The sequence below is a fragment of the Panthera leo genome, chromosome B2 (assembly GCF_018350215.1).
Source record: "Panthera leo isolate Ple1 chromosome B2, P.leo_Ple1_pat1.1, whole genome shotgun sequence".
Lineage (NCBI taxonomy): Eukaryota > Metazoa > Chordata > Mammalia > Carnivora > Felidae > Panthera > Panthera leo.
The window spans coordinates 37,562,798-37,590,356 of record NC_056683.1 but is presented as its reverse complement, the minus strand read 5'-3'; the positions used below and the strand labels follow the sequence as shown (position 1 = coordinate 37,590,356).

Sequence of the window (27,559 nt, the reverse complement as noted above, 5' to 3'; positions counted from 1 at the left end):
AAGATTTTGTTGACCAGCTCCCAGAACAGTAACTGGGATATAGTGGGCACTCAGTAAATATTTGTTATGTTAATTAGCTAACTAATTAAGTACTTAAATGTTGAATAACATTTACACACCAAAATGCTCACTGCAGCAGTATTTACATAACATATATATAGAATGTAAATATATATATATATGTAATGTAAAATTCCAATTCTAGAGAACAGATTATAATGAGAAAATATTACATAGCCACAAAAAGTAATATTTATGAAAAATTTAATGAGTTAGAAAAAAAGGATTATGAGATAATGTTAAGTGAAATAAGCAAGCTATAAAATTGTATATACATTATTATCTTAACTATGTAATAAAGCATAGAAAAAATTGGAAGGAAGGAAGGTAGAGGGATTGTGAGTTATTTTTTTTCCTTCTCCTTTATGCCATTCTTTCTTTCCCAATTTTTTTTTGCAAGTGATGAGCTATACCTTGATAATTAGGAAAACTAAAATAATACCTTTTAGATGTTCCTACCTCATCAGGCAAAGCTATGTGGCTTACATCTTTAGGACTTGCTCTCTGCATGAACTGTATTCCTCTCTGAATTCCTGTAAGATAATGCATCTGTGAAAGAAAAGTTCCTCAGAAACCCTCCTGAATGGCTTAATATAAATGGTTCATAATGGAAAATTACTTCTCTCTGTTGAGGATGTACAAAAGCTAGGTGCAGATATATACTGGCCGACCCTATAGTGTTCTGAAACAATGATAGATGTCTTCAAAGATTCTCATTTCTGTGTCTCAGAAATGGACGCTCTTGCCAGGAAATGGAAGGGGAGCTGTTCTCACAAGCCCAGTCACCATTTAGGTGTGGAGTTTAGTTTGGCTCCCTTTAGAAATAATTATTTATAGGTTTAATATGCATAAGACAGACACAAAACAACCACAAAAAGTGAAAGACAAAGGAAGAGAGAGAGAGGAAGAGTGAGGTGGTGAGGTTAATCAGAGGATGGGTTCGCCAGGAGCTGTGGAAGTCAACCCAGGCTAGTTGCTGAGAAAGAAGAGCACTTTGAAAATTCTAACTGTGGGTGCAGAAGGGAGAGAGAGCTGAAACTCAGGCATCAGGATTCTCATAGGAGAGTAGTTGGGGCTTGATGTAGAGGGGTACAAATATGGTACGTATTAGGGACACCTATTTCCTTTTTTTTTAAAGTTTATTTACTTATTTATTTTGAGAGACAGAGACAGCACAAGTGAGGGAGGGACAGAGAGAGAGAGAGAGAGAGAGAGAGAGAGAGAGAGAGAGAATCCCAAGCAGCCTCCATGCCGCCAGTGTAGTGCCCAATGCAGGGCTCAAACCCATGAAGCCGAGAGCTCATGAACTGTGCCGAAACCAAGAGTCAGTGGCTTAACTGACCCACACAGGCACCCCTAGGGGCACCTATTTCCAATAGGACTGTTGACCTCCCTCCTTCCCTTTATTCCTCTCTTCCTCCCTCCCTCCCTTCCTTCCTTTCCTTCTTCCCTTCCTTCCTTCCTTCCTTCCTTCCTTCCTTCCTTCCTTCCATCCTTCCTTCCTTCCTTCCTTCCTCCCCTCCTTGCTTCTTTCCCTCTTCCTTCCCTCCTAGCATTGGAGAAGGAGAAATAAACAAGATAGATACACCTTTGTGGAGTTTTCAATCTATACAATACATATTTATGTAGTTTCTGATGATGACAAAAGCTATGAAGGATATAAAATAAAATAACAGGTGAGAAACAGTTGGGGTGGGTTGGAGACCAAAGGAGGTGATATGTGAGCTGAGAACTGAATAATAAATTGATAGTCATAAAGATTCAGGGAAAGAACATTCCAGACAGAAGAAATAACAGCAAGTATAAAGGCCCAGAGGTAGGAATATGATTGACATATATGAGGAACTGAAGGAAGGCCAGGGGGCTCAGACAGAGTAAGCAAAGGATATCTGGGAGGGGCATGAGGAGGGAGACATGTAGGCAGATGTAGTCATATGATGATGTGAGGCTTGCCACGCTGAGGAATTTGGTGTTTGTTCAGGAGCCATGGGAAGCCACTAGAGAGTTGAAAGCAGAGGAGTGACATCATGCTCTTAAAAAATCACTCAGGTCGCTATGTGGAGAATGTGTCCTAGGAGGGCAAGATGGACACTGACAAAGCAGTTTGGGGACAGTCCAGGTGAAAAATGGTAGTGACTTTGGTTGGGATAAAAAAGGAGACAAAGAGAAGCAAAGAGGTCTGAGGCTTTCTTTTAAAAGATTTCAGACAGAATCTGCGGGTGGAGCTGTTGTGAGATCTGAGGAACCATGAACAAGCCCTACGATTTTTTGCTTGAGCAAGTGGTACCATTTATTGATATGGAAACAATTAGGTGAAACATCTTGGGGTAGATTTTGGCATGGAGCATGAAATTAAGGGTTCTGTTTGGAACATGTTAAGTTTGAGATGCCAATTAGACATTTAAGTAGAGATTTCAAGTGGGCTGTTAAGTGTCTCAATCTGGCCCTCAATGGAGGGATCAGAGCTAAATATATAAAATTTGGAGCCATTGGTGTATAATACATTTTAAAGCCATGAAACTAACTGAAATCACCTGGTGGAAGAGAAGAGTGCCCACGACTGAGCCCTACTACACTACAACATCTGGAGGTTGGAAGAAGCCAGAAAGGTGGGAGAAAAATCAGGAGGGAGTGATGTTTCAGAAGGCCAAGGAAAGAGGTGCTTCAGGCAAAAGGGAGGAGTCACCTCTGTCTAAGGGAGGTGTGAGTTGGTCAGAATATCCTAGGCTATGCTCTGGTAATAAATGAGCACTCCTTCTCAGTAGCTTTTCATAACAAGATGCATTTCTCATTCACCTGTGTGAATACTGTGGGTCAGAAGAGCAGAAGCTCTGCTCCACAATCACCAGGGACCCAGGCTGACACAGATCCCCAGAGTGAGAGGAGGGAGAGCATGGAAAACTGCACAGCGAGTCTGCAGTGCTTCAGCCAGGGGGTAACACATATCATGGCGGCTCACAGCACACTGGCCAGAACCACCATGGGCACCTCCCCACCTGCAGGGGTTCTAGGAACTAGGTGCTGGCATGTGGAATAGTTGGTGACTTGACTGCCCTACCGTTTGCTGAGAGGTCAGCTGAAATAAGAGCAGAAAACTGATACCTGGTTTTAGCAATGCTTAGGTCACTAATGGTGCTTAAAAGGCAGTTTCAGTGGAGGAGACAGAATGAAACTCCATTGGACTGGATTGAGGAGACAATGGGAGGTGAGGGAATAGAGACGGTAAAGATAGACAGTCCTGATGAGGCATTTTTTAGGAAAAGGGACCAGAGAAATAGATTACCTGAAGGTTAATGGGTAGAAAGAAAATTCTGGTAAGACAGTATTTTTTCCTTCTTCTAGGTATCTAAATGTCCCTGTGTCTCTTACTCTGCCATCCCCCTATATACAGATGACCTTGTCCTTTATTTCACTAATGAAATCAAGGCCAGTGAACATTGAATGTTTTAACCTTCCACTTTGTGTCTACAAATTCAGATATATCTACATCTAACTATAACCAAGTCAACATGGATTTTAAAATATGGTTTTGTGCTGTTGGAAATAATCCAAGGAAGAGGGGGAGATTGCTCAAGCAAGAGAGAAGGGTTAAGGGAAGAAGGCCAGGAGAGTTTGGGAACCACAGCCTGGCAGAGGGGTTGGCCTTTGATAAGATGGCTTGGTCCCACTGTCGCCTGGATTGCAGTGAGTCCACTGGTAGACTTGGTGTTGGGAAGACAAGGAAGCCCTTGTCCTGTTGTGTTTATTTCCCCAATGAGATGAGGTTGTCACTGTGGAATGAGTCTGGCTGAGGTGGTCCAGAAGCAGAGCACAGGGACAGTGGAACCTGCCCGACAGTTTAAACCACAGTCGTCTCCCTCCATTGCCAGCCCATACCTTGCAACTACGTTCAGAATTCTCCTCCTGTATTCAAGTAGTTCTTGCGCTCTAAACAGCTTGTGGTGGGAAGGTTGTTAGATGACTCATTATTACTTATGATGACAATAATAACTCAGTTTTACACTTTTACTTTTTGTAGTATATGCCATATTTATTCATTCATTCCATCAGAAACTTTTAAATAAATGATTCATAGCTGCCATGTTCAGCTTTATTATTGTAAAATATATACATAAAACTGAATTAGAGATGCATGTACAGTTTAACGAATAATGCTTTTAAGAAAAAAAACAAGTTAACTAGAGATACCTCATCCTTGCTCATTCATTCAGTTGACAAAGCTTGTTTGGAGTATATACTACATTTGGCACTGAGCTTGAAGCTGGGGCTGCAAATGCATAAGGCAGAGTCACATGCCTTTTGGAACTCATGGCCTGAGGGATGGAGGAGGCGTGTGGATGAAGTAGTCATGCAAATAGCTCCCTGCAAAGGCATTCAGCAGTTCCAAAATGGAGACACACATAAGTGCCACCATCTCTTAGTAACCCTTCACAGTAACATTAAGAGACAGGAGTTCTTACTAGCTTCATTTGATAGATGAAAAGCATGAGACTCGAAGCATAGGTCTTACAGCTAGTAAGTGAAACCAGCACTCAAACCCACATGTTCCTGGGTGCCTGGGTGGCTCAGTCGGCTAAGCTCTTGACTTCAGCTCAGGTCATGATCCCCCCAGTTTGTGAGTTTGAGCTCTGCATCGGGCTCAGCACTCACAGTGGGGAGCCCGCTTGGGATTCTCTCTCTCTCTCTCTGTCTGTCTCTCTCTCTCTCTCTCTCTGCCACTCCCTCACTAATGCTCACTCTCTCCATCTGTCAAAAATAAATAAACTTAAAAAAAAAAAACCACATCTTCCTACTTTAAATGTTATTGCCTTTCTCCAACCACAGCACAAGAGTAGTAGAAGAATAGCCCAGTGTTCCCCTCTAAAGCAGATATTCTCCAATCATTTGAGGGAGGGGGAATTGCCTGACAAGCCTGTGAAAAACTCAAGGCACCTCTGCCCAGGGATGCAGGGGACGAGTTAAGGGTGTGACATCAAGACCCAGAGGTCACTTGGGCCCCAATTCCCACTGCAGTCAAAGGAAGCCCTAAGATCCTCCCAATCTCCATTCCAGTCCCTGAACACCGTGGGCCCCTCCCCACACCATGGCTTTCCTCTCTGTTCCCTATGCAGGGAGCAACACCAGCCTCCATTTCTCCAGCCCCTGCTCCTCAGTTTCTTTAAAACCGCCTTAGGAGGAATGTTTCTTGAAAAGCTCTCAGCAATCTGACCACACCCCTTCTTTCGCTTTCTTGCAACCATCTACACCATCTGCACCATATTACCACCAACACACTGTCTATGAGTATTCACCTGCTTTATAAAGTAAGCTTTGACCTTCCCATAACCCCCCCAGTGCTTTCTATCATAAGGTCAAGAATAATAATTTTTTCATTCATCTGTAACAGTCACCAATAGAAGAGGGTTGTCAATAGAGCAGATACTCAGTACTTGTTGACAGATGGTCTACTTCTCCAGTTGACTCACTGCCTAAGTGGATAAACAAATGTTACATTTAAACAATGAAATTCTTTCCAGAGAAAAAGCAGTCAGGATATAGAGAGGTCAAAGGGAAAATAATGGCCTCTTGGATCCTTTTCACCTCTTTCTCCTGGCTATTGCTCATTTAGGGATGGGAGATTATTCTCTGCCAAAGTATACACTCTTAGAACCTGGACCCTGCCCCTTATCTCTAGAGTATCCCCCTGCTTCAGTCCAACACCGCCATTTTAAGTGCATAAACTCTTGGATTGTGGAGTCTCTTCAGGGTACAAGCTCCATGTAGGTTAGGTAAAAATAAGTACTTAACTGGACCTGACCTAGTTGGCTAACTAATAAAGTCCTCCTGACAGAGAACCGAGGCTCCCCTACAACCCTCCCTTTACCTCTGATCCTTACCCAGCCCCTGGGATTCTGGGTAAAGCAGCTCCTCCCGGCCATCTGGTGCCTGCCCCAGCTTCCCATTCATGAACATCTCCAGCTCTTCTGAGCTGCCATGTGCATTCATGGTTTTCAGTGCACATCCCAAGTCATGAGTCTCCCCAACTGCCTTTTTCTCTTGACCTCCTGAGCCCATAGGTCTGACATCAGTGGTTTGCTGGTATTCATGAGATCATTTCCACTTGGCAAATGATTTTCACTTAGCAACACAGCATGCAGAAGGAGGTTTCTGGAGTGGGACAAACCTGGGATCAAGTTATGGCTTTGCCATTTTGCTACCTGTTGTCTTGGGGTCACTTTTAACCACTTTCAATTACCTTACCCATAGAATGGGCCCAATACTACCTAGTTGACAGGGTCACTGTGAGAATCAAGAGAGACAACCGATGTAATCCCTCCAGCACATACAAAGTTCTCAATAAGCATTAGCTTCCTTCCTCCACCATCACCACCAATGGCAGTGTTGTGAAGATTAGTTAATATCTGTGAGTTCATATTTATGAAGCATTAAAAGTGCCTATCACATAGAAGACACACAAAAAATAATTTTTCCCTTCTTTTTTTGCCCCCAAGGAATGAATATGAGCATATCCAAACTTCATTTCACTTTTTGCTTATTTCCAAGCCAGAGAAACAGAATCTTATTTAAATATACATGCATCTCATGGAAGGTGCTACTAGGCTAGAATGGATTCTTTTTAATCCTCTTTTAAGAATATATCAACATAAATTTGAGACGACAGTAGAATCCATTTCTAATTTAGGCACAGATAGAAAACCTGCCTCATTTTTCAGACATAGGGCATGTGAGCAGTGCTCTAGCCATTGCCCCCAAATCACAGACTGACATGAGAACTGAACTCATCAGGGTGGAAGCCAGTCAATAGGACCCTGTTAACCGTGGCCTTTGGAAATGGTCAGGACACCTCAAACTCAGGGAATCCTGTGTTTTTCAAATTCTGCAGAATTTGGAGCCTCTTATTAAGCTGAAGAGGAATGCTACCTTTCTGTTCAGTGGTCCTCTCAGTCAACTGCCCTTTAACTCAAAGGGCTAGAGCACACACGTCCTTCTACCCAGATTTCCAGTGTTGGCCCAAATATTGGGCATGGAATTGGACACCAAGGCTGCCACATCTATGGACTGAAATCGATGGAAAAGACTCCATAGATCCAGTTTCGCCTGGCAGCAGGAGCCACAGCATGCTGTCTTATTTAATGGAAACGTTGCTGGCCTCCAGATTCCTGAGTTAACTCCAAAACACAGAAATGCCAACATGACCCAGGCTGTTCTCCAAGCTCCATGCCTGTGTCTGTCCATGAGTTTTTCTAAGCAACCCACATGGGCACTTTGTCCTGAATGAGAACACTCACAAAACAAAAACCCCAGAGAGGCTGGGTTAGGAAAATGAAGGTCTTCTGCAGATGATCTTCAGGACCGTTGTTTAAAGGCTTTATGTTCCTGCTGGAAATGGGCCACTGCCCTCAAGCAGCTGCCATTCTTTCAGAGCCTCCAAGCCTGTCCACTTGGTTGGCACACTGGGCCTTTCTGCACCCCCTCAGGCTAATGTCCAGGATGCAGCTGAAGCAGGGGGGTGAATCAGACATGGTTACCAAGACGAAAGAGAAACACAACCGGCCTCGAACACTGCCCCTTAATTCCACCCAGCCCACATGGTCTGCACTTCTGGGCCGGTGAGGATTGCTGGTGGGATGTGTGATTTCTGGCACCAGGAGTCAGGAACCCATTTGATTTATTTAGATGTGGTGCCACTATTGGGTGGGTCTCCTAAGGTTTCCGTGGCTTTCCACTTCAGATTTTCCCTTTACTCCACTCCCTAGAGCCCCTGCCAAGCCTACCATGCTTCAGCCTGGTCCAAGCCAGCCCTAAGAATCTACTAATTAAAGGTTCTCCTTTGACAGCTTTCATGTGGCAATTTAGGAAACTCCAAGGCAAGTCCTCATCTGAGGACTTTAGCCCAGGTGGTATCTTCTGGTTTGAACATAGGCCTTTAACCCCAAGGCCTTGGGCACCAACTCATTTCAGAAGTGTCAGTCAAAAGCGGGAAGTAGGTTGGGCAAGTGTCCTTGGTCACCCCAAAAGATCTACTCTTGGTCTTCACATCTGCAGTCACTTTGGCCGTGGCTAAGTGGTTTTGTCTTCCCCTCATCCTCAGATTCCATACCCTGCTGTACCCGCCCAGCAACCCCTCAAATTGTAGCTGAGCTGCTCCTGACCCTTAATGTAAACAGAGCCATGGCACATGGAACTGCTTGCTGTGGTGACCTCCATCACCCAGGCAGTGGGGAAACATGGACAGCAGGCTTCTTGGCATCTGTTCCCAGACAGCCACTCTCAGTGGTTCTGGCACTTGAGGGCATGACATGGCTCCCTGGGGAAAGTTACCTGCATGTCCACTCCTAAGGTGGTAGAACTGGGCTGTTACTTTTACCTGGAAGCATAGGAAGGATGAAAGTAACAGCAGTTGTCATTTGATTGGGTAATCATCCGAGAGCCACCTGTTATAGGAGATGAGTGACTTCGGCTGTCTGACAATGTCTTCAGTGAGGGTGAGGAAGGAAGGTGGTTCCCACTTCCCCCACGCAGGAGCTACATATGCTCCATCTTCCACATAACTTCCAGAAACCTCTTCCTTCCTAAAGGACAGTGTCTTCCCCACAATGACAGGGAGGAAGGTAAAGGCAATATCTCAAATGCCCCTTCTAATCTTTCTGGGAGATTCTGGGAGATGATGGTCCATTTCTCTTTATAAAGATCTTCTAGCACCTCCCCATCTCATGAATTTATTCAGTCCAGTATCAGTGGGCCCTTTGCTTTTCATTCTAGAAGCTGCTGACTTGTCTCTTCACCCCAGAGTTTCTGGCTGTAGCCACCATTTCCTTTCAATGGCCCTTGGGACATCCTTGTTCCAGGCACCATTCCCAAGAGGGCTGGACCACTGACCTTTCCTTCATTTCCCTCCTGACCTTTATGTTTCATGCTGCCTTGATAGATTATCCCTTTTTCTCATCAAAATTCTTCATCTCTCTCCCTCATACTGGTCCATTCATTCTAACTTCTCTACACACCAAAGGATGGAATTCTCTTCTATTTATATGGGGATGTTTTTGTGTATTTCACCTCCATCAACATTTACTGAGAAATTTCAATGCGTATAGAACCTTAGATCAGATATTCTACGAAACCACACTGTATCCCTGCCTGTTGCTTCTCATTACTAGATGCATTCCCATGTTCTACATATTGTAGGCATTCATCATATCACTATCTTAAAGCCAGGTCCCTCACCTTCTGTTTCGAAAGCTTCCTCTCCCAAGCCACAGATTGTGTAATTATCCCCCACATCCAGCTTCCACCTTGTCTCAGCCTTGAATGTCCCCCACCCAGCTCTGAGCCTTCTTTTGCTTTCAGTCCCAAACACTGTGATCTAAGCCCCCTTCCCCTCAGAATCCACCCCATTGCTCACTTTTCCTCATTCCCTGGTGGTTCTTCTTTTCTCCCCTTCCTTCTTCAGTCAGAGGGAACTGAGGCATCCCAGGAATAGGTGTCTTTCCAAAGGAAAATATATTTTTGGCTCTGACCAGGAAATCATTTTTCAGCATGAATAACACAACTCTCCATCATTTTACTTTTGTCCATTTTTAAGCAATAGCTTAAGCAGCAGTAGGTTGTTTGGGGCAGCCAGGAAAATGAGCTCTGGCCCATGTGCTCCAGACTAAAGGAAATCAGACAGCAGGCCCAAAGGCAGTAGCATAAACTCTCCACTTCCGATGTTTTTCCTTTCCATTTGGTTTCCATGGGACCCTGTGTTGGGGGCGGGGAGGGCTTCCAAAAGTACGGATGTGTAACCTTTAGCAAAATAAGGAGCCAGGTTTCAGGATGGCAAAAGAGAGAATATTAAGAAATGGGTGAGGGACCAGTACCTAAGCATTTTGTATGCCTAACATTTTCAGAAGCCCCACTCCAAGGCTAATTTTGAGAGTGCCTTATTGTCTGCCATTTCTACCTAAGTGCTGTTCATAATAAGTATCAAAACCCACAAGAGGTTGTACCTTTAGGGTTTGGAAGTGTTTCCCATCCCACTCACACCCTGGAATTGTAATGTCGTGTTTTGGGGACTGAGACTGAGAAACTCCTCTTCTTTAGGGTTGTGTTTTTTTTTTTTTTGTCTGTTTGTTTGTTGGTTTTGCTTTGTTTTGTTTGAAATTTTATACTGCCCCATAATGTTTTATTTGCTCTCCTCGGGGTCTGAAGCAGTCCTGTGACTCAGCAAGCCAGCAGGCTTCTCTGAGTCATCCCTATTTTCTGGGATTCGACACAGGGACCTATGATTGAAATTTGCTAAAAGAAACAACTAAGAGCTAGACATGGTCACGGCAAATGGAAACTTGTAAGGTCCAAAGCTTCAATGAGCAGCTGAGTCTGACAGACTAAACAAAGCTGGGGAGAAGGCACAATTTATCTTTTGCCATCACGCCTTCCTTTTCAAGCTCATATTTCTCCCATTTTGGCACCAGCCTGAGACACCATCTTATGTCTCATCTTTGCAGGACCTGTTAGCTAATTGTCAACAAGTCATGGAGTTTTTCTTTGCTAGCCCTAAAATGGGGATGCCTTCAAGAGTATTTACATTTTTATTAAAACTTCTTGGAGTTGGAATCTCTAAGGGTGGGCTGTGAAGCATAGTGACATGTAGTGGGAGAAGGTGGTGTTGAATTTCTTTTTTTTATAATTTTTTTTAATGTTTATTTATTTTTGAGACAGAGAAAGACAGAGTGTGAGCAGGGGAGGGGCAGAGAGAGAGGGAGACACAGAATCCAAAGCAGCTCCAGGGTCCGAGCTGCATAGAGCCTGATGTGGGGCTCGAACCTGAAACCACAAGATTGTGACCTGAGCTGAAGTCGGACACTTAACCGATTGAGCCACCCAGGCGCCCCAGTGGTGTTGAATTTCTAAAATCACACCGTAGAGGGGATATACCCACCCAGAAGAATGGTGGTGGAGGGAGGAAGAGCAGTGAATGCACTTCCCCCATCATATCACAATATGCTATACCAGAAGGAAGAACATTAAGCATCTAAAACATTCATCCATCCATCCATCCATCCATCCATCCATCCATCTATCCATCCATCCATTCATTCAAAAGAACTGGAGTTCAGCCTACATGCCAGGTACCACCCAGGTGCTAGGAATACTGCAGAAAACAAAACTGCCTAAAACCCCTTGCCCCACAAAGTGCACAAATTCTAGAAATAATAATAGAACATATGAAGTAGGGACACCTGGGTGGCTCAGTCAGTTAAGCGTCCAACTCTTGATTTCAGCTCAGGTCATGATCTCATCATTCATAGGTTCGAGCCCCACGTCAGATTCTGTGCTGACAGCAAGGAGCCTGCCTGGGATTCATTCTCTCTCCCTCTCTCTCTCTGCCCCTCTCCTGGTCTCAGTCTCTCTCTCTCTCTCTGTCTCCCTCAAACAAAATAAAATAAAATAAATACATAAACATTAAAAAAATAACATATGAAGTAAACTATGTAAATAGTAAAACAAAATTCATGATTCTCTTTTTTCAGTGATACTGTAAAGAAAATTCCAAGTTTTGGACAAGAGAAAACACTAATGAGAGTATAATCTCATAAGCAGACCTACTCCTACCAGCTCATTTTGAGACCCAGCCCCCACCTCCTCCCTCAGATAGACTTCCCCTGGAAAAACTGATCTAAGAGCAGAATTGACTCTCTCTAAAAGCTGGACCATCCTTACCCCTTTACAACCATTTCTTTAACCAAGCCTCGGTTTCCTCATCTATAAAATGATATTTGACCAGGGATCCTGGAGAAGGTTAACTAAAACAATATGGAAGGAAGCACTTGATACAGTGGTTAGCATAAAGCATGTAGGAAACTCATTTTATTCTCCCAAAGGTCATTCATTCCTATTGGGTGGCAGAACCATGCATATCAATGAAGTTGCCCTTTTAATGCACCCTCCTCCTCTGCCCCCTCCACCTGGGATCTTCTGCCCCCTCTTTCCCACCTGGCAGGTGCTGCCGGTCCCTCAGAATCCCTCCGAGTCTCCCTGATGGAGCTGACCCTCTTTGCTGTTTTCCAGCGCCGGGCACATGTCTCTCTCGTGGCAGGCAGCAGCTTCCGCTGTGGTTGTTCTTATTCCTTTCCCCTTCACGAGGCTTTGAATTCTTTAAGGGAAAAGATCAAAGCTTTAACCGTCTTGCCCAAGTGTGTATCTCATACACAACCACAGTGTGTGGTACGTGTGTCACGTACCTACCACAGTGGCTTAGATAAAGAAATGCTGGTGGAGAGAATAAATAAATGGATTATTATCTCATTAGCTTGTAGTCACCCTGGTGCTCCAACTGCCTTCACTCTTTCTTACGCGTACATTGTGCACTTCAGGGCCAGATCCTGCCATCTGGGAAAGCTGTTCTCTAAATCCTGAGAGGGGACACGAGGTGGAGACAAGTCTTCGGTAGGCGTCCAGGCCTCACGCTGCCTCTCTGCCTTCAGACCACAGGCATCCTCTGCCACAGCACCCTGGCCTCTCCCTGAGCAGACATTTAGGCATTTAGGATGCTAGCTGCCAGAATGATAGCCGTCCCGTGAATGTCCACTCACCTGAGCTCACCGCCAGCAGAGAACTCCAGTTCCGGAATACTTTCTCCGTTGTAGCAGGGGCAGGGGTGGGGGAGTCTGATAGCGCATTCCTGACCATAAGCCCACGACCCTGCAGGACCCCAAGCACCTCTTAAATCACCAAAAGATTGAAGTTCTTCCAGGGTAACTTTGTCGTAATGTGTACATCACCTGAATTTTAAGTCTTTGGAAACTGGTGACTCGTATATACCCTGAGACGACGTTGGCCCCAAATTTTTTAGCAAGACTTTTGAAATGCTCTGTAAAGTAATGGCAAGCAACCTACCTGGGCTTATCTCCTCTTGAGCTCCATGTCCTTTCTGCTCCCACCGCCCAGGCCCCGGCATATCTCTTGGAGGATGCAGTGGGGTTTGCACGTGGTTCTAAGTTCATCCAGGACATACTGCTGTAACAGTTCTATGAGCACTGCAAAACCTCAGCATGGTCAACCCACCCAGCTGTCAAGTTGGACTGTCAGCTCCAAAAGAAGGCAGAGCCGGGAGAGAAGAGGCCATGAACCCATCTCTTTCACTGCAGCTTTTCGAACAACCCTCCGCCCCACGCTCCCCCCCTGCTACTGCCAGTTGGTGGAAGCCTTCTCATCACCTCCTCTGTGGGAGGCAATTTGGGGGATCCCGTAGGCAGGCTCCCATGTGGTCTCCGCAGGGCTTTCCTCCTCCGCAACCCCATTCCAGAGAGACTCACTCCCTCTCCTCTCCGTTCCCGTTTAATTTGCAGTGAAAAGCATACACTGCCAGAACTGGCACAGACCAGGGGCCGGGGAGAGGTATGGCGTGAGTCCCTTGGCTCCTGGTGGGCTCCACTGGATAAAAAGTGCCCTCCAGTTAATGTCTCTCATGCATCGAGGGCTCCTCTCTCCGAGTCTCCCACAAACCCATTCCCAGGCCCACTCGATTCTGGAGTGTGCAGGGCAGATGTGGAGACAAAACTGAGACGTGCCCATTTGCTTCTGATTGGAAAAGGGTGGGGTGTCTTGTGTGCCTCACCATTCAGACATTCTTCACGGTGCTATTTTTATCAACAGTAATCATTAAATTGGTGTCAGATGGGCTGGTCCCGTTCCTCACCCCGAGGCTGGGTGATGAGACTCAGCAGGGTTTTTCCAGGCAAGAGGAGATGTGGTATGTGGCCCATATGAATGCATCTCCAGAACCGGGGGCCTCATCGCGAACCCCTCTCACCCTGGAGCATGTTCATGTGGCAATTAGAACAAGGCTCATTGTCACTCCTGGCTCATTCCTGACCTGATTCACTTAACAGAAATATGATGAGCACCTTCTAAATGCCAGACATTGAACAAGGCACCGGGGCTCTGCAAAAATGTAATCTGTACCTCCTAGAAATGTGCATGTCCCCAGAAAGGATTGTCATGTAAAGTGACAACTTCTACTGGGCTGTGCGTGTCACAGCTACATTGATAGGTAGATAGTGGAAAGAGGATTCTTGCTGCCTGGGCCTCAGGGAAAGCTTCGTGGGGTTGGTAACACTCAGCCAGGCTTTCAAGGGTACATAGAATTAACCAGATGAAAACATGGGGAACAGGAACCAATGTTTTTAAAAGAGGCATCAAACAAACAAACAAACAAACAAACAAAAAACCTCCGTAGATTCATCCCAAATCCAGCTGTGAATTCAGCTGTCACCCAGGGAGTCCCAGGCACATACCTGCACTGCCTCTTGCTCTGGGAGGCTAGGAGGAAGAGGGCTGCAATGCAAGAATGTCACCTGCTCACTCCAAGGTCCCTGGCCATTCTGACTCTGGCTTTCAGAATCTGGCCCCCGAGCAGGGCCTAACAGTGAAGGGCTGGCCCATAGTGGTGATGGTGACACAGGATGCAGGAGTTAGATATGGGCTAGGGGCCTCCATCACCGTCTATTCCTGGATCTTGCAATGGAGAACCTCACCTCTGAGTAAGAGCTGAGGCCCCTCTCTAGGGGCTTCAATGATGCATCGTTATATGAACACCAAGAGCGGAATTTTCTAGATTCTATATCTTTCAGTCTGTATTGTACTTCTTTTAACTAAATGCCTGGAAATTCAACGTGAAATTTAACAGAAAACCAAAACGGGGCATAACAGGAAAACGGGGAGAAATGTGGCACTGAATGATGGCAGAAAGTGCATTCACAGATGTTCTCAGCAATCCAGGGCTTGGTGCTCTGGTTTTCATTTCCTCTGACCCGACATTCCAAACTCCACCCCCTACAAGTCACATGCATGTGCAGGCACAGCCCTGCAGGGTGCAGGGTGTCCCTGGAAGGGCCTCCTCGGTGGGTCACTGGCCAGCTGGAAGAGCCTGGGGCCACCTGTCTGGTCAGGAGCCTCTCTGCCGTGAGCCTCTTGGAGCCTGGGCTGGCTTTGTGGTCTAACTAAAGTGACAGTGAAATTAATGGGATCCTGATGCTGTGACTGAGGCCATTTCCCTGTGTCTCCAAACAGTGATGAGAGAGGAAATGTCATTAGGACGACAAGAAGCTTTTGAAATCTTCAAGAGGGACCACGCTGACAGCGTTACCATCGAAGACAACAAACAGATTTTGAAGCAGAGGTAAGGCTGGCTCAGGGAGCTGCTGGTCCCCCGAGGCTTCGCCAGGCGAGCCTCAAAGAAACTTGCTACTACTCTGTCCTCCTTAATCTGTCCAACCTAACTCTGGAAGAGAGGCAAGACATGTATTAAGTTTCACATTGAGTTGTGTCCATGACTTTCCTACGCATGAGCCTCACCATCCCTGTACTGTTGGGGTAAGTCAAGGCCAGGGTCTGTGAGTGACGGAACTAACTTTGTATACCATTCTCACATCTTACATTAATTCTCATCTGCCTGTGACTCTGTCGATATCATACTGTTCCAAAGACGAGGAGAAAAGTCTGTAGATCAAATTATAGTCTTAGAACTCTAGACCCTCCAGCAGGTCTGGGGACGGTGGGGGGAGGGAGGAAGTCCTGCACTTGATAGTCAAAGGAAGTGTACATGCACAGCAGAGGCTTCTGGTATGTTCTCTCCAGCCGGAAGCAGAGCAGGCAGCAGCATCTGCTGACATATTGTCAAGCTGGCCTCTGGACCCTTTAAAAAAAAAACTTAATGGTATATAACTTGTTTCACCTAATCTGTGAATTAGATGCATATCCTCAAACTGTAGCAAACAGAAAGACTGCCAGGTGCATGGGTCTAGAGTTCAGAAGAAGGAGTTCTAGACAGTGAACTTTTAAATTAAGTCACATGACTCTGGATCTTAGCACACAGTAAATTTTCAAAAATGATTCTTTGAATTAAAATGAGATCCAGGGGCACCTGGGTAGCTCAGTCAGTTAAGCGTCCGACTTCAGCTCAGGTCAAGATCTCATGACTCATGGGTTTGAGCCCCACATGGGGCTCTCTGCTGACAGCTCAGAGCCTGGAGCCTGCTTCCGATTCTGTGTCTCCCTCTCTCTCTGCCCCTCCCCTATTTGTTCTCTCTCTCTCTCAAAAAAATAAACATAAATAAATAAATAAATAAAATAAAATGAGATCCAGGTTTGAGAGTTATATGTTTGTAAATGCTTCGAGGAAGCCTAAGAAGTGGCCGAGCTCAGGAAAACATGTGGAGGCATAAGGGCCTAGAGGGTAGAAGCAGCAGGAAATCTCTAAAGGGCAAGGAGGGAGAGCAGGTGGTGGGGGAGGAAGGCTGAGAAGAAGCAGATAGAGAAGCAGGGGAGAATTGGGAGAATATATTGTCCTGAAAGCCGAGAGAGGAGGCGGCTCCATAAAGCGTGTTGTGGGTGGTGTCAGCCGCGACAGAGACAGAGGCAGGGGAGGCTGGACCGAGCGCACGGAGCAAGCAGGTGACTGAAGACCACGTGTTGGAGGGCTGGGAGTGAGCAAATAGAGCACGAGCGAACACGTGTTCAAAAAGTTTGTGATAGGTAACAAACATTCGAAGGAGGATAAGGGGAGTCACCTAAGGAGAAGGGAAGTTTGTTTCAGAGTGGGAGAGAATTGGCCAACATTGTAGGCCGTGGAAGCAAACCCGTGAAGACAAAGACAGACAGACAGACAGACCAGGGGAAGAACTGACACAGCAAGCCTTCAGGGAGATGGTCTGGGGAGGGAGACATCAAAGCTCTGGGTGAGGTGAGCCCGGAGAGAAAAATGAAGCAGAACGGGGCTGACGCTGATGCATTTAGAAAGGAAGGGAGAAAATTAAATATGGCCTGTATTTGGGGCTGGAACATATCCAGTCATGTAGGATGGGCTGGTTATCCTGGTGGTCCCATCTTCCTTGTGGCCATAGAGCAAGGGAATTAATGAAACTTGCACAAAGCTTGCTTCTGAAAAGGGCTTTTCCCAGCACTAAATCAGTCCTTTTAAAATCAAGTGAAAAGTCAAGAGACCAGTCCACATGTTAAAAATGTCTGCGTCTGTTTAATGTTACTGTAATAACAATCATTAAAGGAATATTTGGCACTGGGGGGGTGTAACCCAGGATCTACCCCTTTCCCAGGATTGGAGCTTTTGTTTGCATTCATGGAGAGCATTCCATTACTAGGTATTACATGCTCGTAACTGCTTGAGACAGAGGACTAAGAGAAAATGTTTTTCTGTGAAAACGAGTAACTATAAAGCAGGGCCCCTACAGCAGACATTGAAATAGGGCCCCACAGGTGCTGATGAGGGTGACTTCCATGCCGCCCTGCAGACTGCTTCCTATAGTCACCCTGATCCCCTCCAATGCATTTGCTGCCATTCCCTCTGTTGACTGGGAGCCCCATGCGAACCATCTGCAGGAGGGCTGGCCACGTCCTAGGAATGCAGACATGCGCCACAGGGTTTTAGTCACTCTGCTTCTAGACTTCCTCTGAGCAAGTCTCATTCTCAGGTAGCCCCCGGCAACAAGGACCCAGTGACCTGGCCTGACTGGGACTTCTCCACTCTCCACATCACGCAGCTGCCATCAGTGGTTCCGATGTTGGGAGGTCACCTTGGCAAAGTCCAGAAAGGCTTGGGACTGATTGCCCCCACGTATGAGCCTCGCGTCGGCTCAGCCTCTCTAACCCATGGCAGCGAGTTTCTGAGCCCAAATGAAGGGACTGTTGGATCCTTTCTGATCCCTCATCACCCAGAATGCGAGTTGAGCTGGAGCTGAAGGAGGAGTGGAGCAGTAGCTGTCACATACATGTCCTTGTTACTCCATAGAAAGATTTTCTTCCCCATCTTACCTAGACCCTTTGCTGTCCTCCCAGGCAATTTCTAGCATCTCTCAGCCCTAGCCCCCGGTCTGCAGGGGGCAGTTCTGCTGCCTGTCTGTGACAACAGAAACAAGACATTGGCACATTAATAGGATGTTTACCCTTTGCTGAACTAGAGCGTGCGAGCCAACTCTTAAGCTGGATTTTTCAGTGGAGGACAACTACAATTGAAAATCACAACATTTTTCAGGCATGACTCATCCTCATAGTATATAATTATATGAAGAGAGGCTGGAGACCCCATGGTCAGCAAACACCAGCACCCAGGCATCACACAGCTGACTTTCTTTTGTGGCAGATCTTGGAGACAAACTGAATCCCTCAGTCACAGAGTTCCATTAAATAACAAAAGAAGAAATAAATGGGGAGATTAACTGCAATTGGAAACAAAGGCAATGATAATGTGAACTCAACCAAAAAAGCGCCCCTTCACTCAGTTGGATCCTTCAGGCACAGAATAGAACCAATAGGAAAACTAGACCCAGGCTGGAGAGAAATCTCGTGGCACCATCTGGAAATAACATCCATGACAAATAGGAGTTCCCTGGTTCCTATTAGACTTCAATTTTAACCTTTATTATTTTTCCATTTGTTTTTTATATTTACACCTTGTCTCCTGAGCTAGAATTATGAACCCTGAGAGCAGAGATTAGAGTCGAATCTTCTCAGCCTTCCCACAGTTTTTAAAATGGTGCTGGCCACAAAAACAGTACTCAAAAATACTTCTTTGGCTTGAGAATGCACTTTGAAATGGACTTTGGGAAGTCTTAGCAGGTAAGCAAACTGCTCGAGAACTCCTTCCTAGAAGCAGGAGAAGCTAGACAACAGGCTTCTCTAGACTCAGGGAAGGAATAGCTCCATGAAGATGGGAAGGGACCGCCATCTTGATGGGAAACAAGATGGAATAAGAAAAAGAAATATTGTTGTTGTTTTGTTTTGTTTTGTTTTGTTTTGTTTTGTTTTGTTTTGTTAAAGCCTAAGGGAAATGAAAGGTGGATATTCATGGCAACGTACCAGAGGCAGCCAAAGTACCATGTCAGGGACAGGTCTACAGAGGAGGGAAATGGTGTAGATGCAGGCCTATTCTTCCTTTCTGGCAGGGAAGAGTGTTGGATATTCACTCTGTGAATAATCAACATATTAAGTTAATTGCCCTAGACAAGAAAACTAGGAAAGGTGTCATAGGAACCCCTTGTCCTCCAGTGACATATTTTCCACACTGACCTGAAGAAACCAGCCCAGCTGACGTGACAGACAATAGACAGTGGAGGCTCATGGAGACCGAGTGGCTTATGAACACCAGCTCCTCCCCTTAGCCCATAAGTTAAAGCAGCTACTGCCCATGGTCCCCAGCAAATTATCTGTGGTTCTGACTGCCTGGGGCAGAGCCAGGTGCCAGGCCTCCTCAGCTGCTCCCCCAGCAATGATGTATGTGTGTCTGACACACACCAAGGGCAGGATAGAATTCTCCCAGGAGCTGGTCTTGGAAGTTACATAAGATTGTACCTCATCCCCGATACTTTTCATTCCCCCTAAAGATGAGAAACTTAGCAACTGTCTTAGGTGTCCTTGACCATGGACTTGAAAGGATCCCTTCTCTGACCCTTTGATTTGCTGAGAAGATGATACCCATCATTACTGTCTGTAGTTGCTGCTTCCAATATGCAATCCCACCTCACAGTCGATCCCGCAACAGGAGGGTGCCTACACTGCCAGGCAGTGGTCCTAATTCAGTTACAAAGGTCGTTTGTATGCATGTACTTTCCACATCAAGCCATCCCTGAGAGGCATCTCATCCTAATCTTGCAAACAAGAAACTTGAGATCCAGCAGGGCATTCGAGTCCTAGTCTCTGATCCCCAGCCCAGTGCTCTCCACATTGCACACAGTGCCTGTGTGTGACGTGTTGCTCACATGCTGCTCCTTGTATTTTACAGCTAGGTCTAGAGTGCTTACTAAGTACGTGCCCTGTTCTATGCTCCAGTGATAGAAGTATGTGTTAAATAGATGTGATCACTATCCTCAGGGAGCTTACAATATTGAAAAAGGGAACAAAACAAGCAAACAGGCAATTCTGATCCAGTGCACCTGTGATGACAGAAGTTCAAGGTGCTGTGGAACATGTAGGGTGACATTGTTGCAGACTTGCATGGCCCTCAAAAGCTGTCCAGAGGAAGAGACGTCTCCAGCGAATCTGCGTGATTAGGCAGAAACTAGCCAGATGAAGAGAGACGTTCCAAGCAAAGGGAGGAGCCCTGAGGTGAGCCCACGTGACACTTGATGGAACTGAGGCCATTTGGACCAGCCTAGGAAGGCAAGGGGATGTGAGAGAAGATTCTGGAGGAGTCCGCACCAACCTGAGCATGAAGAGTCTAGTTAGCGCTGTTAAGGAATTTGGATTTTGTCCTGAGATCACTGGGGAGCCCTTGAAGAGTTGTAAGCCGGACAAATAATAACAAGGTCAGGCTTGCATTTAAGAAGACTCACTCAGGCTTAAATTTGGGAAATGACCGGAAGGCAGGTAGCATGAATGCAGGGAACCACACAAGCCTGTGGAGGTAATATGGTGATGTGACCACCCCTTCTCTGAGGCAGGGAGAGTAGGAATGAAGCTGGATGGAATACTGTGGGGAATAGATGGGAATGGGTGGGACTCCAGGATTGTGTGAAGGTGCTTATAGAGGTGGCGGGGGGCAGCGCAGGGGGTCCAGGTCCCTGGCTGGGAGCCCTTGGGTGAGTGTCAGTACTTGGCAGTGAGATGAGGAAAGGTGGGAGGAAGGGGAGGGGTTTTCGTTGGGGGTGATCAGTTCCTGGAATGCATTTGTCAGGAAATAAAGCAGGCTGGGGTGTAGATATGGGAGCTGTCTGTGGGGATGACAAGAGAAGACACTGGTGTGGTGGAGTGCCCTGGGAGAAGAGGTAATGTGGGGAGAGGGTCAAGACAAAACCCTGACAATTCCCAGCATCTAAGGAACAGCTGCAGAAGAGGACAGAGAAGGAACAGCCGGGGGCTGATGGCTGACATGGAAGCCAGGAAGGAGAATGGTTTGTACGCTGCGGACAGTGTCCAGCACGGTGCCAGGTGCATGGTAGCTGCTGTGGGATTGGTGAAGGCTGGGCATCACGGGAAGCCAGGCTTGTGAATGAGCAGTCGGAGGACTGCATTCCTTCCCCTTCCAAGCCCAGGCCTTGCCCCGAGGTAGAGATTTTTCTACACAGCAAATAGAACAGCCTGCCAGCCTCCACACTGGAATGGCCCCCAGCGACGCTGCCCTTGCACAATGGACCGTGCAGCCAGCGACTCCTGGATAGGAATGCCTCCAGCCAGGAGGAGGAGACCCTCAGGGGCTCACAGGTTGAGTCACCGAGCCTTCTCCCTGGCCCTGCCCAAGGCGCAGCCTCCCTGACATAGGCCAGGCCTCCTCTCCAGTGAGCAGGAGCTTAGGATGTTGTCCAGAGGTGCAGCGTGCCCTGGGGAAGGTCACCACAGCTCCAGCCGCCTTGGACACAGGCTGGTTCCCTGAGCCACATCATTAATGGGAATGTGCCTCTTTGGGGTCAGGAGGGAGTCGGGAGCTCCTTTTCCTGCTGATCAGCATTTAGTCTGGGGCCAGAGGAAAGGGAGGCAGTGGGGCTGTGGGAGGCTTGGGCTGAGAAGGTGTGGAGATGCGGGTGGGCAGGGAAGAACTTGGCAGAAATGGGGTGTCACCTTCTTTCTCATCTCTCTTGCCTCTCGTGTACTCCCCCCACCCCCGCTTCTTCTCAGGGTTGGGCTTTCTTAGTCAAGAGTTTGTCTTGACAACTGGAGATCAGGAACACATGTGGGTGGGTGGGGTGGCCTGGAGCAGTGACAACTGCAGAGTGGAAGGAAAATGGCCTCATGCAGACAGGACAGCCCTCAGCCCACACCTCTTCAGTGGGAAAGTCCTTATTAGCTCTGCGCTGGGCTGCAGGGGAGAGACTGGAACAGCTCGTGGCTTCCCCCACAGTGTCTGCCAAGCCCTGGCACAGGGCCGCTCTTTGGAGTGGGTTGACCACAGCACGAAGCAGCCCCCCCCCATGCCCTCCTGGACAAATGTGGGCACTGTCGAGGCCAGGGGGCTCCATCCCAGGCCCTTCAGGGCTCCTCTGAACAGCTGCTGTGGAGATTGCCTGTTTGCCTGGATATCTTCCCCTTTTTCTACTCCCGTTTCCTCCAGAACTGACATGGATTTCATCAGCTTCCCAGCCCTCCTCTCGCATCTTCCTTATTCTCGATACTCTTCTAAATGGGTGAGTGAACTCTGGAACAGGCACTAAGAGGAATCACTCACTGAGCAGTGAAGGATTATCAAACCCTGTGGAATCCTAGGAGCTGGGGATGGACACAGCCAACAGTCAAACAATTATAGGCCCTCCACTTGGCAGAATTTGAAGGATGAAAATAGCCTTCCTCTTCTGAGCAGCCTGGACCACACCTCAGATTCTGTCTGCCCAGTGGGCACAGGCCAGTGCAAGCCTACAGGGCCCAGCATGGTGACTTCTATGAATGTTTGCTGACCTGAACTCCATCTGAATGGCATCAAAAGGGACTGCACTTCTCTCCAGAAGGTGACAGGCCCTAGCTGAAAAGAGCACATGCATAATCTATGATGAGCCTAAACACCATAACGAGGGAGCTGGGGCGGAGTCCCAAGAAACCTAACATTGAGAGACAATTTAGTTCCCTTCCGTGGAAACTTCCTGTCTGCAGTCACAGGCCAAGCAGCCAGACTTGGAAAATAGCAGTGACATAATTCATACTTTTCCATCAAGCACAGAGCCGCCGTGGCACTCTAGCCTCTGCTTGCATTGTTCCCCGCCTTGAATGTCCTCTTCTTCCCACTTCCTCTAACAAAATCCTATGCAACCAAAATATTTACACACAAAATAACATGATATCTGGGATTTCCTAGGATCCAGGAAGACTTGCAGGGTGAGGAGAGAATGAGGAGAGAGGAGATAGTTAAAATCAAGTTGACCCAGTGTTGACAATTAATGTAGCATGATGGTGGGTAGCATCTATAAAAGCCAGGTCAATCCTACCTTGTACATTAAGCTTTCCTGACTACTCTCCACTCATAGACAGGCCCCGCCACTGGCTTGGCCAGTGTCATCCACAATAGCATAATGATTTACTGTAGCCACATATTGCAGATTTGTTTCGTAGACTTTCCGTTGTCCCCCTAAATTTCATTGCAGAAAGGAAAAGAAGGGAAAGACTGACATTTCTTAAGGGTCCGCCATGGGGGACCAGCCTGCATATTTCTCACATAGGCCAGCCATGTCCTATACCACTTCCCCAGCACAAAGTCGGGCTCTCAGTAGCATCTCATGCATATTTGTTGGAAAATATGTAGGAACCATTAAGTAAAACATCACAACCACCTGGTAGACTAGTAGACAGCCATCAAAGATAATGGACAAGTTTCTAATATCAGGAGGAAGGACTTATATTATACTGCTAAGTGAAAAATAACCAAAGCACAAAATCATATACATGGCATGATCTTAACTATATCAAAACTGAGTATAAAAAAGACTGGGTGGAGGGGCACGTGTTGGTTCAATCGGCTGGGCATCCAACTTCGGCTCAGGTCATGAACTCATGGTTCTTGAGTTTGAACCCTACATCAGGCATTGTGCTGACAGCTCAGATCCTGGAGCCTGCTTCAGATTCTCTGTCTCCCTCTCTCTCTCTGCCCCTAACCGTCTCTCTCTCTCTCTCTCTCTCTCTCTCTCTCTCTCTCTCAAAAATAAATAAACATTAAAAAATATTTTTTTTTAACTGGCTGGAGCTCAAAATGTGCTAATTTCTGGGTAGGGGCTATTAGGGATTTTTTTCTTCTTTTCATATTTTCAAAAGCTGATTAAACATCACATATAACAGGAGTCAGAAACCTTTCTCTGTAAAGGACCAGCTAGTAAATATTTTTAGCTTTGCAGGCTGTACAGTCTTTGTCACATCTACTCAACTCTGCCAATGCAACATGAAGACATCCATAGACAATATATAAATGAATGCTGGTGGCTGTGTTCCAGTACAACTTTATTTACAGAAATAGGCGGTAGGCTCGATGTGTCTCGTGATCAGCTATAGTTTTGCCAGCCTCTGATCTATTACTTTACACTCAGAAAAAAAAAATGTAATTTAAGTTATAGTAAGTATGCATTCTCGACTACAACTATAGGATCTTGGTACTATGATTAATAGAACACAGCAGCATACAAAAGTCTTACAGCCATGCTTTATTCTGGTTCCCTTGCATCATAAAACACTCAAAATTGCAAGTCATAAATTACAGAATATGAAAATGAAAATTCCGTGGTGGATAGAGAAGTAAAAATTCATGATACCAGTAATTAATATGAATTTTATCTCTATTTTTAATGCTAATATATATCATTTATTTAAATTCTATTTTATATCTTTCCATAACATTTTAAATTATTTTAGAGAGTTCTTGGGAATCTATTATTTTTAAAGCATAATTTGAAATGAACAGAAAAAGTTAAATTCTTTTTTTTTTTTTTTGTCCTCTCCAGATTTTCTGAAGCAAAGGCCCTGGGAGAAAGTATAAATGAAACAAGAAGTAAAATTGGTAAGCAGATGATATTGTGTAAGCCTCTTTCACAGACCATTTTCCTGGTGAAAATCAGGTCATGATGTGCCTCCAAATAACCATGAAGCTTAGCTTCAAGAGACCCCTGCCAAGGAAGCCGCTCTGAAAGTGCCTTTCCTTGGAAGTTTGTCATCTCTCCTACCATCCATCAGGAAAAGTGTTTTCTTTCATCTTGAACTTGAATGTTTCATCCTCATGCAGGCCTGAGCTCTAGCATCCCAATGAGAAAGTTTTGCTTTTCCCTAGTGTTCCTTAACAATAGCTCAACTAGTCATAATGGCAAGATTACAGTAATGTTTTGTATTTTCAAGTGCTGTGAAACACTTTTACACCCCTTGCCCCAAGCTTAGACTTAGTGTTTTTGGCACAGGTGTGCATTTTTCGGCACCATTCAGTAAGCCAGTAGGAAGAGGAGAAGGAAAATGAGTCTCTGTGCCTTCCCAGGGCACAAGCAGCCCAGCAGGGCTCCCCACTTAGGTGAGAATTCCTGGAAAGATGAGGTTATGGCAGGAGGCAAACTCAATAAAAGTGTGCCCTGTATTTTTATCAAAATGATAGGAAAATATTTCCTTCATCCCAAGCTAGAAGATACCCAGGGACCCATCTCCTTGGCTGAGACAGCTTTGGAGAGGGACCCCTTGTGCCTTTGCCTCCTGCTTGAGAAAGCAGAAGTTACCTCCCTGATCACAGCTGACTTCCTGCATCTCTCTTGTCTCCACCTCCCTTCCCCCATAAGTGAGGACAGAAGCTGCCGTGAGTGTCCCCTTTGGCTTTTCCTACAGAATATGGAAAATTACAATGGCCTTGGGCACTCAGTCACCAAACAGGAGGCTTATGTTCTCCTCTGCAACCTGAGGCAGCCAGGCCCTGAGCCATGCCCAGCACCATGCAGAAAATCTCTAGAGTCTCAGGAGTTCTCAACCTAAGTTCTAGGAACTAGGATGGGGGAGGGAGATGAGGCGGAATGAGCCTTTGCTTTCACCAAACTCTAACTGCAATTTAGGTATACCTTCAGTGACAGTGATGTCGTAGGCAGCCAAGCCCAGTAGGACCAGCAACACCTACTACCAGTAAAATTGCAATGTGGCAGATATCATAAAATATCTTTTATGCTCATCAGTACTTCAAAATTATGGTAGTTATTAGACTCACCATTAGATCTTTTAATTCCATGCATTTATATAAAAGCATATCATATTGATATTTTTGTATCACAAAAATTTAAAAAATTTTGATAACTATTTCAGTATAACTGATTTCTCTTAAAATCCAAAGTTTTTTATTTTATGCACCCTAAAAATTATCATTCTGAAAGAGGGTCCATAGCTTCATCAGACTGCCAGAAGGATCCCTGGCAAGAAAAAAAGGTTACACACTTCTTTCTTGACCTGGATTCCCAAATGCCTGAAACTACATGAAAAAACTGGGCATTAAGGGTACGTACATTTTTCTGGAGAAAATATCCCTAGTTTGTCTGATTCTCAGAGGGGTCAGTGGCCAAAACAATAAGGAAATTGGTTCTAGATAAGTACCCCATCAACAGGGCCAGGACTTCAAGCAAAGCAGATCCTGCTGGGGCACAGCCTGGTCCCAGAAGCAGGGCTGTGCTGGCCCACCCAGCTGGGTGGCCTGAAAGGAAGGGAGGGGGAGCAGGCCTCAGCATATCCAGGGCCAACTCGTCAGTCTTGTGGGACTCAAAGAACCCAGTGGTCTGTTTTCATCCCTGGAGAGATAAGAGGGAAAGACCTTTTATAAACTGCTTCTTCCCCCAAAAGTAATACAAAGTTTTGCTCTTGAAAAATATCTAACTCACTAAACCAAAGTAAAACCAAAGTGTTCATTCCAACACTAATGAAATAGACTCATGATGAAAGACACCAATGACCTACACTAATATAATTTTTCACTCTGAGTACAGGTTGTTATCACAAATAATTCTGAATTCTCCATAATTTTGGTCCAGTATCATATGTTCATGGATCCAGTTTGCCTCTCAAGAGGAGGCAAGTCAGAGGCTGCCCTATGGCTGTAATTCATCTCTCGGAGAGGATGATCTGCACACACAAAGGGTCCAGATATGCTAGCAGAAACCTTGGGCAAGTGGACCTTTGTTTTTTTCTGGATCATAACAAGCAGAGCTCATACCAATGTTGAGATTCAAGTATTCGCTGCTACCAATAAAGTGGTAGTTTAGTGGTCCTAATAAAGCCAGTGTCACTCTTACTTTACTTTATGCAAAGAGCAGACTAGACCCATCCCCCGGCCACCCATCTTCCAAATGTGTTCTTGATCCAAGGGGGCCCCAGTGAGTAGATCACTGAGACTCAGCCTCATTACTGAACCAGCTCTCATGGTGCTTAACCCCAAAAGTAGCCCACCATGGGGTCATTACTGCATGTTCTGACAAGGTTAAGATTAAGGAAGTATAACGTGGAAATTGTACACACATTTAAATTTAAAATCTCCAAGGCAGTATTGAAGGAAACATTTCAGGATATTAATGACCTTTCTAAGTGGATTTTTCCTAGGGAGAAATTAAATCAAGTGGAGTTTTCAGTCCCCAGTGACTGGAATCTTAGACTTAGTGAATGTAAGAGTCAGGAGGTGGGAGCTTGGCACAGATGTACCATCACATGTGTGGGATGGTGACTCAGCTCCACACCCAAACTGTGCCACATCCTGCTTCTGGACCCCAGGGCAGGAATGGGATGCTGTGGAGTGCACATGGAATTGGCCTGCAGAGAGGAAATGAAAGCTGTATTTGTGAACTACAGATCGACCAGCCCACGTGTCACGATTAGGTTGTCTTCCTGGGTAATCTGGTTTTCTCTGACATTGTGATCAAGAACTACCACTCAAGTTTCATCATCAAAATTCTTGGAGGCTAGCAATTCAGGTGTAAACACATAATATCCAATTTTTACATGGCATAAGTCAACCAAAACCTCCATATTATTTCCTTTTCTTATAATAAGCCACCCCAAACTAGGTAGATACACTCTTGCCACCAAGTCCTTT

General features: G+C 45.9%; 1 protein-coding gene across 9 annotated transcripts in view; it reads left to right on the top strand.

Annotated features, from left to right (window-relative positions):
* The window catches only part of KIF6 (kinesin family member 6), a 385,598-nt gene that overhangs the window by 273,014 nt on the left and 85,025 nt on the right, over positions 1 to 27,559 (top strand). For all 9 annotated transcript variants that reach the window (XR_006202589.1, XR_006202588.1, XM_042938645.1 and 6 more), the window contains 2 exons: positions 15,115 to 15,223; positions 24,465 to 24,520. Coding sequence is in view for 7 of the 9 variants with exons in the window: in XM_042938645.1 (XP_042794579.1) it covers positions 15,115 to 15,223; positions 24,465 to 24,520 (165 nt within the window). In the remaining 2 variants the exon portion in view is untranslated. The remainder of the gene's footprint in view (positions 1 to 15,114; positions 15,224 to 24,464; positions 24,521 to 27,559) is intronic.